At 40.2% G+C, this 13,939-nt stretch overlaps 1 protein-coding gene across 3 annotated transcripts in view; it reads left to right on the forward strand.

Annotated features, from left to right (window-relative positions):
• Positions 1–13,939, forward strand: part of ENG (endoglin) — a 160,624-nt gene that overhangs the window by 82,131 nt on the left and 64,554 nt on the right. For all 3 annotated transcript variants that reach the window (XM_053695619.1, XM_053695617.1, XM_053695618.1), the window contains exons 4-5: positions 5,743–5,911; positions 7,201–7,360. In XM_053695619.1, the coding sequence (XP_053551594.1) occupies positions 5,743–5,911; positions 7,201–7,360 (329 nt within the window). The remainder of the gene's footprint in view (positions 1–5,742; positions 5,912–7,200; positions 7,361–13,939) is intronic.

Genomic DNA, 13,939 nt, shown 5'->3' on the forward strand with positions numbered 1-13,939 from the left:
GGAAAAAAGGACCTTGCGACAGAAGGTCTGGCCTTAACGGAAGAGTCCACGGTTGGCAAGAGGCCATCCGGACAAGATCCGCATACCAAAACCTGTGAGGCCATGCTGGAGCTACCAGCAGAACAAACGAGCATTCCTTCAGAATCTTGGAGATTACTCTTGGAAGAAGAACTAGAGGCAGAAAGATATAGGCAGGATGATACTTCCAAGGAAGTGACAATGCATCCACTGCTTCCGCTTGAGGATCCCTGGATCTGGACAGATACCTGGGAAGTTTCTTGTTTAGATGAGAGGCCATCAGATCTATTTCTGGAAGTCCCCACATTTGAACAATCTGAAGAAATACCTCTGGGTGAAGAGACCATTCGCCCGGATGTAACGTTTGGCGACTGAGATAATCCGCTTCCCAATTGTCTATACCTGGGATATGAACCGCAGAAACTAGACAGGAGCTGGATTCCGCCCATACCAGAATTCGAGATACTTCTTTCATAGCCAGAGGACTGTGAGTCCCTCCTTGATGATTGATGTATGCCACAGTTGTGACATTGTCTGTCTGAAAACAAATGAACGATTCTCTCTTTAGAAGAGGCCAAGACTGAAGAGCTCTGAAAATTGCACGGAGTTCCAAAATATTGATCGGTAATCTCACCTCCTGAGATTCCCAAACCCCTTGTGCTGTCAGAGACCCCCACACAGCTCCCCAACCTGTCAGACTTGCATCTGTTGAAATTACAGTCCAGGTCGGAAGAACAAAAGAAGCCCCCTGAACTAAACGATGGTGATCTGTCCACCACGTCAGAGAGTGTCGTACAATCGGTTTTAAAGATATTAATTGAGATATCTTTGTGTAATCCCTGCACCACTGGTTCAGCATACAGAGCTGAAGAGGTCGCATGTAAAAACGAGCAAAGGGGATCGCGTCCGATGCAGCAGTCATAAGACCTAGAATTTCCATGCATAAGGCTACCGAAGGGAATGATTGTGACTGAAGCTTTCGACAAGCTGATATCAATTTTAGACGTCTCTTGTCTGTCAAAGATAGAGTCATGGACACTGAATCTATCTGGAAACCTAAAAAGGTTACCCGTGTCTGAGGAATCAATGAACTTTTTGGTAAATTGATCCTCCAACCATGATCTTGAAGAAACAACACAAGTCGATTCGTATGAGATTCTGCTAAATGTGAAGACTGAGCAAGTACCAAGATATCGTCCAAATAAGGAAATACCACAATACCCTGTTCTCTGATTACAGACAGAAGGGCACCGAGAACCTTTGTAAAAATTCTTGGAGCTGTAGCTAGGCCAAACGGCAGAGCCACAAACTGGTAATGCTTGTCTAGGAAAGAGAATCTCAGAAACTGATAGTGATCTGGATGAATCGGAATATGCAGATATGCATCCTGTAAATCTATTGTAGACATATAATGCCCTTGCTGAACAAAAGGCAGGATAGTCCTTACAGTTACCATTTTGAATGTTGGTATCCTTACATAACGATTCAATATTTTTAGATCCAGAACTGGTCTGAAGGAATTCTCCTTCTTTGGTACAATGAAGAGATTTGAATAAAACCCCAGTCCCTGTTCTAGAACTGGAACTGGCATAATTACTCCAGCCAACTCTAGATCTGAAACACATTTCAGAAATGCTTGAGCCTTCGCTGGGTTTACTGGGACACGGGAAAGAAAAAATCTCTTTGCAGGAGGCCTTATCTTGAAGCCAATTCTGTACCCTTCTGAAACAATGTTCTGAATCCAAAGATTGTGAACGGAATTGATCCAAATTTCTTTGAAAAAACGTAATCTGCCCCCTACCAGCTGAGCTGGAATGAGGGCCGCACCTTCATGTGGACTTAGGAGCTGGCTTTGATTTTCTAAAAGGCTTGGATTTATTCCAGACTGGAGATGGTTTCCAAACTGATACCGCTCCTGAGGATGAAGGATCAGGCTTTTGTTCCTTGTTGTGACGAAAGGAACGAAAACGATTATTAGACCTAAATTTACCTTTAGATTTTTTATCCTGTGGTAAAAAAGTTCCTTTCCCTCCAGTAACAGTTGAGATAATAGAATCCAACTGAGAACCAAACAATTTATTACCCTGGAAAGAAAGGGAAAGCAGAGTAGACTTAGAAGACATATCAGCATTCCAAGTTTTAAGCCATAAAGCTCTTCTAGCTAAAATAGCTAGAGACATATACCTGACATCAACTCTAATGATATCAAAGATGGCATCACAAATAAAATTATTAGCATGTTGAAGAAGAATAATAATGCTATGAGAATTATGATCTGTTACTTGTTGCGCTAAAGCTTCTAACCAAAAAGTTGAAGCTGCAGCAACATCCGCTAAAGATATAGCAGGTCTAAGAAGATTACCTGAACACAAGTAAGCTTTTCTTAGAAAGGATTCAATTTTCCTATCTAAAGGATCCTTAAAGGAAGTACCATCTGCCGTAGGAATAGTAGTACGCTTAGCAAGAGTAGAGACAGCCCCATCAACCTTAGGGATTTTGTCCCAAAACTCTAATCTGTCATATGGCACAGGATATAATTGCTTAAAACGTTTAGAAGGAGTAAATGAATTACCCAAATTATTCCATTCCCTGGAAATTACTTCCATTTTAAATAAATATGAAGATTTATCAGCATCAACCTCTGAGACAGAATCCTCTGAACCAGAAGAACCATTATCAGAATCAGAATGATGATGTTCATTTAAAAATTCATCTGAAAAATGAGAAGTTTTAAAAGACATTTTACGTTTACTAGAAGGAGGAATAACAGACATAGCCTTCTTAATGGATTTAGAAACAAAATCTCTTATGTTATCAGGAACACTCTGAGTATTAGATGTTGACGGAACAGCAACAGGTAATGTAACAGTACTAAAGGAAATATTATCTGCATTAACAAGTTTGTCATGACAAACAGTACAAACAACAGCTGGAGGAACAGATACCATAAATTTACAGCAGATACACTTAGCTTTGGTAGCTCCAGCACCAGGCAGCGATTTTCCAGAAGTATCTTCTGACTCAGTTTCAACGTGGGACATCTTGCAATATGTAATAGAAAAAACAACATATAAAGCAAAATTGATCAAATTCCTTAAATGACAGTTTCAGGAATGGGAAAAAATGCCAGTGAACAAGCTTCTAGCAACCAGAAGCAATAAATAATGAGACTTAAATAATGTGGAGACAATAGTGACGCCCATATTTTTTTAGCGCCAAAAATGACGCCCACATTATTTGGCGCCTAAATGCTTTTGGCGCCAAAAATGACGCCACATCCGGAACGCCGACACTTTTGGCGCAAAAGAACGTAAAAAATGATGCAACTTCCGGCGACACGTATGACGCCGGAAACAGAAAAAAAATTTTGCGCCCAAAAAAGTCCGCGCCAAGAATGACGCAATAAAATTAAGCATTTTCAGCCCCCGCGAGCCTAACAGCCCACAGGGAAAAAGTCAAATTTTAAGGTAAGATAAAATTGATTTATTCATATGCATTATCCCAAATATGAAACTGACTGTCTGAAATAAGGAATGTTGAACATCCTGAGTCAAGGCAAATAAATGTTTGAATACATATATTTAGAACTTTATAAAAAAGTGCCCAACCATAGCTTAGAGTGTCACAGAAAATAAGACTTACTTACCCCAGGACACTCATCTACATGTTGTAGAAAGCCAAACCAGTACTGAAACGAAAATCAGCAGAGGTAATGGTATATATATAAGAGTATATCGTCGATCTGAAAAGGGAGGTAAGAGATGAATCTCTACGACCGATAACAGAGAACCTATGAAATAGACCCCGTAGAAGGAGATCATTGAATTCAAATAGGCAATACTCTCCTCACATCCCTCTGACATTCACTGCACGCTGAGAGGAAAACCGGGCTCCAACCTGCTGCGGAGCGCATATCAACGTAGAATCTAGCACAAACTTACTTCACCACCTCCATAGGAGGCAAAGTTTGTAAAAACTGATTTGTGGGTGTGGTGAGGGGTGTATTTATGGGCATTTTGAGGTTTGGGAAACTTTGCCCCTCCTGGTAGGAATGTATATCCCATACGTCACTAGCTCATGGACTCTTGCTAATTACATGAAAGAAAAATGATTCACATAAATATTAAAAAAATTAAAACAATGGTTAAAAGGTATATAGTATATGACAAGGTATTTGAATGGAATGGGCTATTATAACATATATATATATATATATATATATACACACATCTAAATAAATGTGTTTGTGTATATATATATATATATATATATATATACATACACATACATACACTTTGCAGCCATTTCCACTCAAATACCTCAAAACATGAAATATTTTTATATTTTTATTCAGTATTAATATTTAATAATGTGTGTGTATATATTGTAAATATTTTACATTACAATGTTCTTCCCATAGGGGGGAAGTATTTTAAAATAGACACACACACACACACACAAGGGATTAGGGAGACTATCCTGAAACGTTGCTTGGCGTTTTTGCTGCTGTATTGTACAAGATGTTTCAATAAATAACCAGTGAATTAACTCTTGGTGCTGTGGATTCTGCGTGTTTACGTATTTTATGATAGAGATTCCTCAACTCTTAAAAAACGCCAGAACTAGTGGTAATAGAATTAATGTTGACATTTACAAATCAATTGTTATTTTTTTCAGATATCAAATAAGTAGACATGGTATCTTGCTCTTGTGCTGGTTTCATGTTGTAGAGAGTGTAGACTTTGCACCCTCTTGTGGGGTAAAGGAGTCATTACAGGCTTACTTTAATACCCTGTGTGGTGAACATGGAGTATTCGTAAAGAGACACTGAACCCAAATGATTTATTTTGTGATTCAGATAGAGCATGACATTTTACACAACTTTCAAATGTAATTCTATTATTTAATTTGCTTCATTCTCTTCACATTTGTTGTTGAAAAGAATACCTAGGTAGGTTCAGCAGGTGTGCAGAGCCTGAAAATAGATAAATAGACCCTCAGAATTTTCAGCATAGGAGTAGCCGGTCATAAAAATTAAGTGGTTTTACTGCTGTCCCTGTTTGTCATGCGGGCATCATACAAAGGAAACAGAGCCCCTTAGAGAACGGGCAGCACTGAGGAAGTGAAGAGGGGGCAAAAAACCCCATAGGTTACTACATAATATAGAGATGAAATATATATAAATAAAAATATATATTTTTCTAAAAAACATTGAGTCGGAACCTCCTTTGAGTTGGTGAGAGAATCTGGGGGTTGTCTTCAGGATTTATATTTTAGGGCAGGAGCCTGTAAGAATATTTAGGAGCCAGCCAGTGGTATTTGTATATAGATCTATGGAGAATAACCTAAAAAGTTAGGAGCCAGGGGGTAAAATTCTAGGAGTCATTGGCTCCCAGGCTCCTGGGTTTATTGAGCCCTGTTTTAGGGATAAGATGACAACACTTAGTTGTAGTTTCAATTTTGCTGGCTCCTCCGAAACTGCCACCTTAGTCCTTTGCCTCTAGCTAGTGCACAATATACTCTCATGATTTATCTAAATATCCACATACCACTGATGCAACCTATCTATTTTCCTGTAGACTCACACTATCTGCACAATGGTATTTCCAAAATTCATTTTCTGTTGTGACAATTTAAGAAATGTTGAATTGCCAAATTTTTGTGCTTAAATTTTGATGTTCATAAGGTTTTTTTTTTTCTAACTCTTGTCCCTCTTTCACGCAGCATAACACAGGCATACATGTCGTTGCGCCACATATAATAGTGCTTAAACAAGAGACTCTTACTGAAGACAGTGAGGGGCTTTTTTCGTGGGCCAAGAACAAATATGGAAGTGTCACTTTCTTCAGTGAACTGCAGAAGCCAGAAAAAATTGTTCTTTGGATACGTAGTGGTGAGTTTTTTTTGTTTTTGAGGGCTCTGTGACCTTTGTGACAGAGTGCTGTGTAAGTATCAAAGCTGTATAGCTTTTATCAACCTGGAAATTGACAGAGGTACTGAGCTAGATATAGTTTAGGACATGATCCACTGGCGGTGTACAGTTGCTTTGGAGGAATAATAAGATATTAGTGATTACTTGGTTCAGTGTCTAGGACAGTTGTCAGCCAGGCCAAGGTCACATACAGGAATAAGTCCATAACAACAGTTCCACAGCACTAAATATCAGCACTGAAATAATGAATAAAGGGATCCAAATGCTAAAAACCTTTTGGTCTGCCTCACTATACGTACTACAAATATGCAACACTGACAAACAGCTGACAAACTGAGGCAGACTTTGTCAGCTATATGCCCAAGTGAGACCCAGATCAAATGAATGGCCCCTGTCGTGTTCACATTGCGCCTAACTTGTAATACCAGCGCACATTTACTGAGTGGAGCAAATATTTTGCGCATGTGAAAGCGCAATATTGCGCTTCACTCGTAATCTAGGCCTATGTCAGCAATATACTCAAGTAAGACACCAGATCAGATGTTTCACCTGTAGCCCCCAATATGCCAGTTATATGCCCAAGTGAGACCCCAGAACCGGTGTTTAACCTGTAGCCCTCAATATGCCAGCTATATTCTGAAGTAAAAACCCAGATCAGAAGTTTAGCCCATGTAGCCCCCAATATATGCCAACTATATGGAGGACATCTGATGGACAGCCAAATAAATACAAATACAAATGTTTCACAAAGATAATTGTTTTTTAAGAACACCAAAAATTGGTGGAATACGAAAAAAAGTATGTTGAAAGGTTAAATCCTGAAAGACTGCAACATACCCACATGATGACAAAAACTGTATATTAGGGTCCAACAAAACAAAACAAGAATAGTCTAGTCTCATCTTGCCAACAGTTTGAGCTTATTGATATTTTTGGGTGGGGGTATTTTTCTTTTGTATTTACATATTGCTCTAATAACAATTATAACAAAACTTAAAAAATAAGATTTTTTTTTTAAATTGTAATTCAATTCTCATATTCCTTTTTTTTTTAATACTCATCTTTTCTATACCAGAAAATGTAATTCAATATACAATTGTGCCCCCCCTCTTTTATTTTTAATCCTTAAAATCTAGTCTAATTCAAGCCCTTGAGGATAAACGAGGTGCAACCTGCTGTATATTGTTCTTTCACTCAAACTGAAATAAAGTTATTAATGGTTAAATTTAATTGTTTAATGTTTCACACAGACCTCAATAGACCCGAGTCCTGTAATTTGAAGAGTCATTTTCTGGCCACAGGCATCCTTGAAGCCGAGTACAAAGCGAAACGAAGAACGTGCATGCTCTCTGAAGCCAGTGGCATGTACGAGGCCTACGTAGTGCATGTGACTAACGCGTTTCATCCAAGGTAAACATTAAGGGGTTCTCAGTAATATAAAACAGAATGTAGTGAGAACAGAGCACATCAGAAATCCATTGCACATTAAAGTACTGCCCTTTAGCTGCAAACACAGTAGCTGCCAAGTATGAAATGGCCAATGATTGGCAAGTATATGGATTGCTGCTTCTGATTGGCTCCTAGACCGTGTTCTGCTCTGGAGATATAGGCCCAGATTACAAATGGACACAATCTCATAAGTCCATGGTAAAAAAAATGACCCTATACTTTCAATGGATTGTTCAGCCGCACTAAACAGCACTTAAATAGTTACGTGTTGCGCTAAAGCACAAAACATAAACGCTCTAAAAAAGTAAGCATAACCAGAGACTTAAAGTAAAGTATAAGGGCTACAATAAAACTATATACAAATACATGAATACTATAATAAAATAAAGTATTTCACTCATATTTATAAGTAATAATAAAAATAAATATGTTTTTCATTAAAATAAATGTTTGGATTCAATAAACATTTAAAAACAAATGTAATGTGATGTTTCGGGAACAATCGCCCCTTCCTCAGACAAACCAGAACACAGTGTTAAAAGAGCAATATAAAGCCCAAAGCCCCTCCTGTCACCAAAAATTGAGCCTCAACTTGTGGTAATCATAGTAACCAATAATACGTAAACAAAAACAGCGCAATCATATAATGTGAAGTATATGTAAACATGAATCACAATGCAAACATGTCACAAGAAGACCCCAGTATCCTAAAAATACAGCATAGAGCATAGAACAAAATGGACAAAAAAGGGTTAAAGGGACAAGAAACACCAAAAATTTAATTCATGATTTGGACAGAACATACAATTTTAACCCCTTAATGACCACAGCACTTTTCCATTTTCTGTCCGTTTGGGACCAAGGCTATTTTTACATTTCTGCAGTGTTTGTGTTTAGCTGTAATTTTCCTCTTACTCATTTACTGTACCCACACATATTATATACCGTTTTTCTCGCCATTAAATGGACTTTCTAAAGATATCATTATTTTCATCATATCTTATAATTTACTATAAAAAAATTATAAAATATGAGGAAAAAAATGGAAAAAAACACACTTTTTCGAACTTTGACCCCCAAAATCTGTTACACATCTACAACCACCAAAAAACACCCATGCTAAATAGTTTCTAAATTTTGTCCTGAGTTTAGAAATACCCAATGTTTAAATGTTCTTTGCTTTTTTTTGTAAGTTATAGGGCCATAAATACAAGTAGCACTTTGCTATTTCCAAACCATTATTTTTCAAAATTAGCGCTAGTTACATTAGAACACTAATATCTTTCAGGAATCTCTGAATATCCATTGACATGTATATATTTTTTTTTAGCAGACAACCCAAAGTATTGATCTAGGCCCATTTTGGTATATTTCATGCCACCATTTCACCGCCAAATGCGATTAAATACAAAACATTGTTCACTTTTTCACTAATTTTTTCACAAACTTTTGGTTTCTCACTGAAATTATTTACAAACAGCTTGTGCAATTATGGCTTAAATGGTTGTAAATTCTTCTCTGAGATCCCCTTTGTTCAGAAATAGCAGACATATATGGCTTTGGCATTGCTTTTTAGCAATTAGAAGGCTGCTAAATGCCACTGCGCACTACACGTGTATTATGGCCAGCAGTGAAGGGGTTAATTAGGGAGCATGTAGGGAGCTTTTAGAGGTAATTTTAGCTTTAGTGTAGTGTAGTACACAACCCCAAGTATTGATCTAGGCCAATTTTGGTATATTTCATGCCACCATTTCACCGCCAAATGCGATCAAATTAAAAAAACGTTAAATTTTTCACAATTTTAGGTTTCTCACTGAAATCATTTACAAACAGCTTGTGCAATTATGGCACAAATGGTGTATTATGCGAAGCAGTGAAGGGGTTAATTCTGTAGCTTGTAGGGAGCTTGTAGGGTTAATTTTAGCTTTAGTGTAGTGTAGTAGACAACCCAAAGTATTAATCTAGGCCCATTTTGGTATATTTCATGCCACCATTTCACCGCCAAATGCGATCAAATAAAAAAAAAACGTTCCCTATTTCACAAACTTTTTCACAAACTTTAGGTTTCTCACTGAAATTATTTACAAACAGCTTGTGCAATTATGGCACAAATGGTTGTAAATGCTTCTCTGGGATCCCCTTTGTTCAGAAATAGCAGACATATATGTCTTTGGCGTTGCTTTTTGGTAATTAGAAGGCCGCCAAATGCCGCTGCGCATCACACGTGTATTATGGCTAGCAGTGATGGGGTTAATTATGTAGCTTGTAGGGAGCTTGCAGGGTTAATTTTAGCTTTAGTGTAGAGCTCAGCCTCCCACCTGAAACATCAGACCCCCTGATCCCTCCCAAACAGCTCTCTTCCCTCCCCCACCCCACCCGCCATCTTAAGTACTGGCAGAAAATCTGCCAGTACTAAAATAAAAGCTATATTTGGGTTTTTTGGGGGGGTTTTCTTAGCATATCTACATATGCTACTGTGTAGGATCCTCCCTTAGCTCCCAACCTCACTGATCCCCCACCAAACAGATCTCTAACCTTCCCCCTCTGCCTTAATGGGCGCCATCTTGGGTACTGGCAGCTGTCTGCCAGTACCCAGTTTAGTAAAAAAAAGTACTTTTTTTTTTATTTAATTGCCCTTTTCTGTAGCTTCCCCCCCCCCAGATCAACCCCCCACCCCTTCCAGATCTCTTAGATTATTTGTTTATTCATTTTAATGTTTTTTTTTTAACTTTTAACAACCTTTATTTTTCTGAAGTGTAGCGGTTCCCTCCAGCCCCGTGCACGCGCCCGCCCGCCACCCCCCGTACACGCGCCACCCCCCGTGCACGCGTGCGCTCCCGTGCACGCTCCCGTCTGTCCCGCCCCTGATCCCGCCCCCCTCCACTTCATTCGGCACATCGATGGCCGCCCACCCGCCTCCCAGACTTGCTCCCATCCACCAACGATACCGGCCACCGATGTCCGGTGCAGAGAGGGCCACAGAGTGGCTCTCTCTGCATCGGATGGCCAAGGGGGGTTATTGCAGGATGCCTCGATATCGAGGCATCACTGCAATAACCGGAAAGCAGCTGGAAGCGAGCAAGATCGCTTCCAGCTGCTTTCCAGACCAAGGACGTACGCCACACGTCCTCAGTCATTAACTGTATTTTTTTGAGGACGTGTGGCGTACGTCCTTGGTCGTTAAGGGGTTAAACAACTTTTAAATTTACTTTTATTATCAAACTAGTCAATAAGCCTGCCCAAAGGGCAGTCTAATTTTTGTTTAAACTACAGATGTAGAAACAACCTATTTTGTAACTCTTCTTTTATATAAATATAAGTGGGAAAGCCTGCCCAGAGGGCAGTCTTTTGTGGTAACGGAACCACCCTGCCATTTTCGGAAGGGCGGTCTATTGTGGTGACGGAACCACCCTGCCATTTTCACAATCCACCAGGATGCAGCTTACACTGCATCCAGATGGATTCTTTCACCACCCTGCTTACGCTGCATCCAGATGGATTCTTTCACCACCCTGCCATTTTTGGAATCCACCTGGATGCAGCTTATGCTGCATCCAGGTGGATTCTTTCACCACCCTGCCATCCAGATGGATTCCAAAAATGGCAGGGTGGTGAAAGAATGCACCTGGATGCAGCTTACGCTGCATCCAGGTGGATTCTTTCACCACCTTGCCATTTTTAGAATACACCTGGATGCAGCTTACGCTGCATCCAGGGGGATTCTTTCACCACCCTGCCATCCAGATGGATTCCAAAAATGGCAGGGTGGTGAAAGAATCCACCTGGATGCAGCTTACGCTGCATCCAGGGGGATTCTTTCACCACCCTGCCATTTTTAGAATACACCTGGATTCAGCTTACGCTGCATCCAGGTGGATTCTTTCACCACCCTGCCATCCAGGTGGATTCCGAAAATGGCAGGGTGGTGAAAGGAGCTGCATCCAGGTGGATTCTTTCACCACCCTGCCATCCAGGTGGATTCCGAAAATGGCAGGGTGGTGAAAGGAGCTGCATCCAGGTGGATTCTTTCACCACCCTGCCATTTTTGGAATCCACCTGGATGCAGCTTAAACTGCATCCAGGTGGATTCTTTCACCACCCTGCCATCCAGATGGATTCTCTCTTCCCTCTCTTTTGCTCTCTCTCCCCCCCTCTCTTTTGCTCTCTCTCTCTCCCCTCTCTTTTGCTCTCTCTCCCCTCTCATTTGCTCTCTCTCCCCCCCTCTTTTGCTCTCTCTCCCCTCTCTTTTGCTCTGTCTCCGCCCTTTCTTTTGATCTCTCTTTCCCCCTCTCTTTTGCTCTCTCTCCCCTCTCTTTTGCTCTCTCCCCTTTTTTTGCTCTCTTTCCCCCCTCTCTTTTGCTCTCTCTCGCCCCTCTTTTTTGCTCTCTCTCCCCCTCTCGTTTGCTCTCTCTCCCCCTCTCGTTTGCTCTCTCTGCAGCTCTCATTTGCTATCTCTCCTCTCTCGTTTGCTTTTGCTCTTCCTCTCTTTTGCTCTCTCTCTCCCCTCTTTTGCACTCTCCCCCCTCTTTTGCTTTCTCCCCCTCTCTTTTTCTTTCTCCCCCCTTCTCTTTTGCTCTCTCACCCTTCTCTATCTCCCCCCTCTTTTGCTCTCTCTCACCCCTCGTGTGCTCTCACGCAGACAGCCACGGCCGCTCCAGCCTGGCTCCGCCCCCGTCACGTCTCGGCCCCCTTCACGCCCGGTTGTCCACGTCAGGTCAGTTTATCCACACCCCCACCAGCAGATCATTACAGACGGTGACACACACAGTGTCACTGTCTGTAACGATCAGACATCTGGCCTCATATGGAGGCGGAGCACCGATCACGCTCCGGCTCCATATGCGGCAGATTCCTGAAGCTTCAGAAGCTCCAGCTCTCAGCTGTTATGTTACAGCTGAGAGTTGGAGCTCCTCGCTGCGAGGTGGCTGCGCACGCATCCAACATTCCTTTGAGGATGCGTGCGCAACTGCCGACAGCGACGGACATTACAAAACACAATTATGGTATAGATATGCTTCATTATCTTGTTATCCTTTGCTGAAAGTACAACATTGCACTACTGGCAGTTAGCTGAACACATCTAGTTCGCCAATCACAAGAGACAAATGTGTGCAGGCACCAATCAGCAGCAAGCTCCTACTAGTGTGGGATATGTGCATATTCTTTTTCAACAATGGATGCCAAGAGAACAAAGCACATTTGAAAATAGAAGTGATTTTAAAAGTATCTTAAAATTACATGCTCTATATGATTATTGCAAGTTACATTTTTGACTTTCCTATCCCTTTAAACACACTCATAAATATCAAGTTAATATTATCACACATTACACACAAAATGAATATATATGGATCAGTGGTGTCATTGCGCATGCAGCATGGAGAAAGAGAAGGAGAAACCTGTAATGCATATAATCAAAAAGCAAGCAGCGTGGTCACATAGTAAGCAAAAATAGGAATAAATTATAGAAACTTACTCAGATTATACGACAGATAGGAAAAAACGGGACCGCCGTCACATGATAAAGCAGTGGTCACGTGACTATAATCTGTGTGTAACCAACTGATATGATTGGATGCAGTTTGCCAAAGGTGAATGTCAGTCATCTCTCTTGCTCTATCTATCTAGAAATAGTTGTGAAGAACACAACTATTTCTTCTATTTGTTCACACACCTCTGGCTTATTGCACCTTTGGGTTAGCGCTTATGCAAAAGTCAGTGTTTGGGTTTTGTAAAATGCCCTATAGTAGTCTATTACATACGCTATCCAACCTCCAGCTGTTAGTGTGTCCAAGGTTTTAGTTTGAGTGCTACCATTTTACCATTAGATTGTAATCTAATCACAAAAATAAGAGCACTATTAATTAACTTTAGAGGTGTTGTATTCTAGGCGATAATGCTTGAGTGGGTATTTACCTATGTGTTTAACTAAAAAACACACTAATGCAAAAATGACATAGTCTGAGCCAGAATATTTCATTTTTTAATTAGAATGCCCCTTTAGAGGGCTATAATAATAGAAAATGACATGTTCTAAGTCTATTGACCCTACACTGTTAATTTAAACTCCCCCCAAAGGGATTAAAAACAGAGTAGATTCCAATGTTGCCCCTACCTATGCCAATATTTATATGATTTTTTTTAAGAAACATTTGTTTTTAAAATCCTTTATTTTTTTTTTTTTTAAGATATGGCGCCACTTGGTGTTGTTATATCGATGATATTTTTGGTATTTAGAGGGACAACATTGGAACCCTTTTGGAGTTTAAGCAGGATCTTAATAATTTCACTAGGGACTTGAAATTTAAACTAAGCTGGAGTGAACAGTCTATAGATTTTTTTAGATACTACTGTCAGGTTAATTGGGTCTGAAATTAAGATAGACTTATATAAGAAACCCATTGATAGTAACAGGCAGTTACATTTTGAGAGTGCACATCCCCCAGCATTGATCAGATCCCTACCATGAAGACAACTCTTAAGAGTCAGAAGGATTGTTTCAGATGAGGAGTTGGCTGAAAGAAAGATGTTGAAAAAGTG

This window comes from Bombina bombina, chromosome 12 (genome assembly GCF_027579735.1).
Source record: "Bombina bombina isolate aBomBom1 chromosome 12, aBomBom1.pri, whole genome shotgun sequence".
Taxonomy (NCBI): domain Eukaryota; kingdom Metazoa; phylum Chordata; class Amphibia; order Anura; family Bombinatoridae; genus Bombina; species Bombina bombina.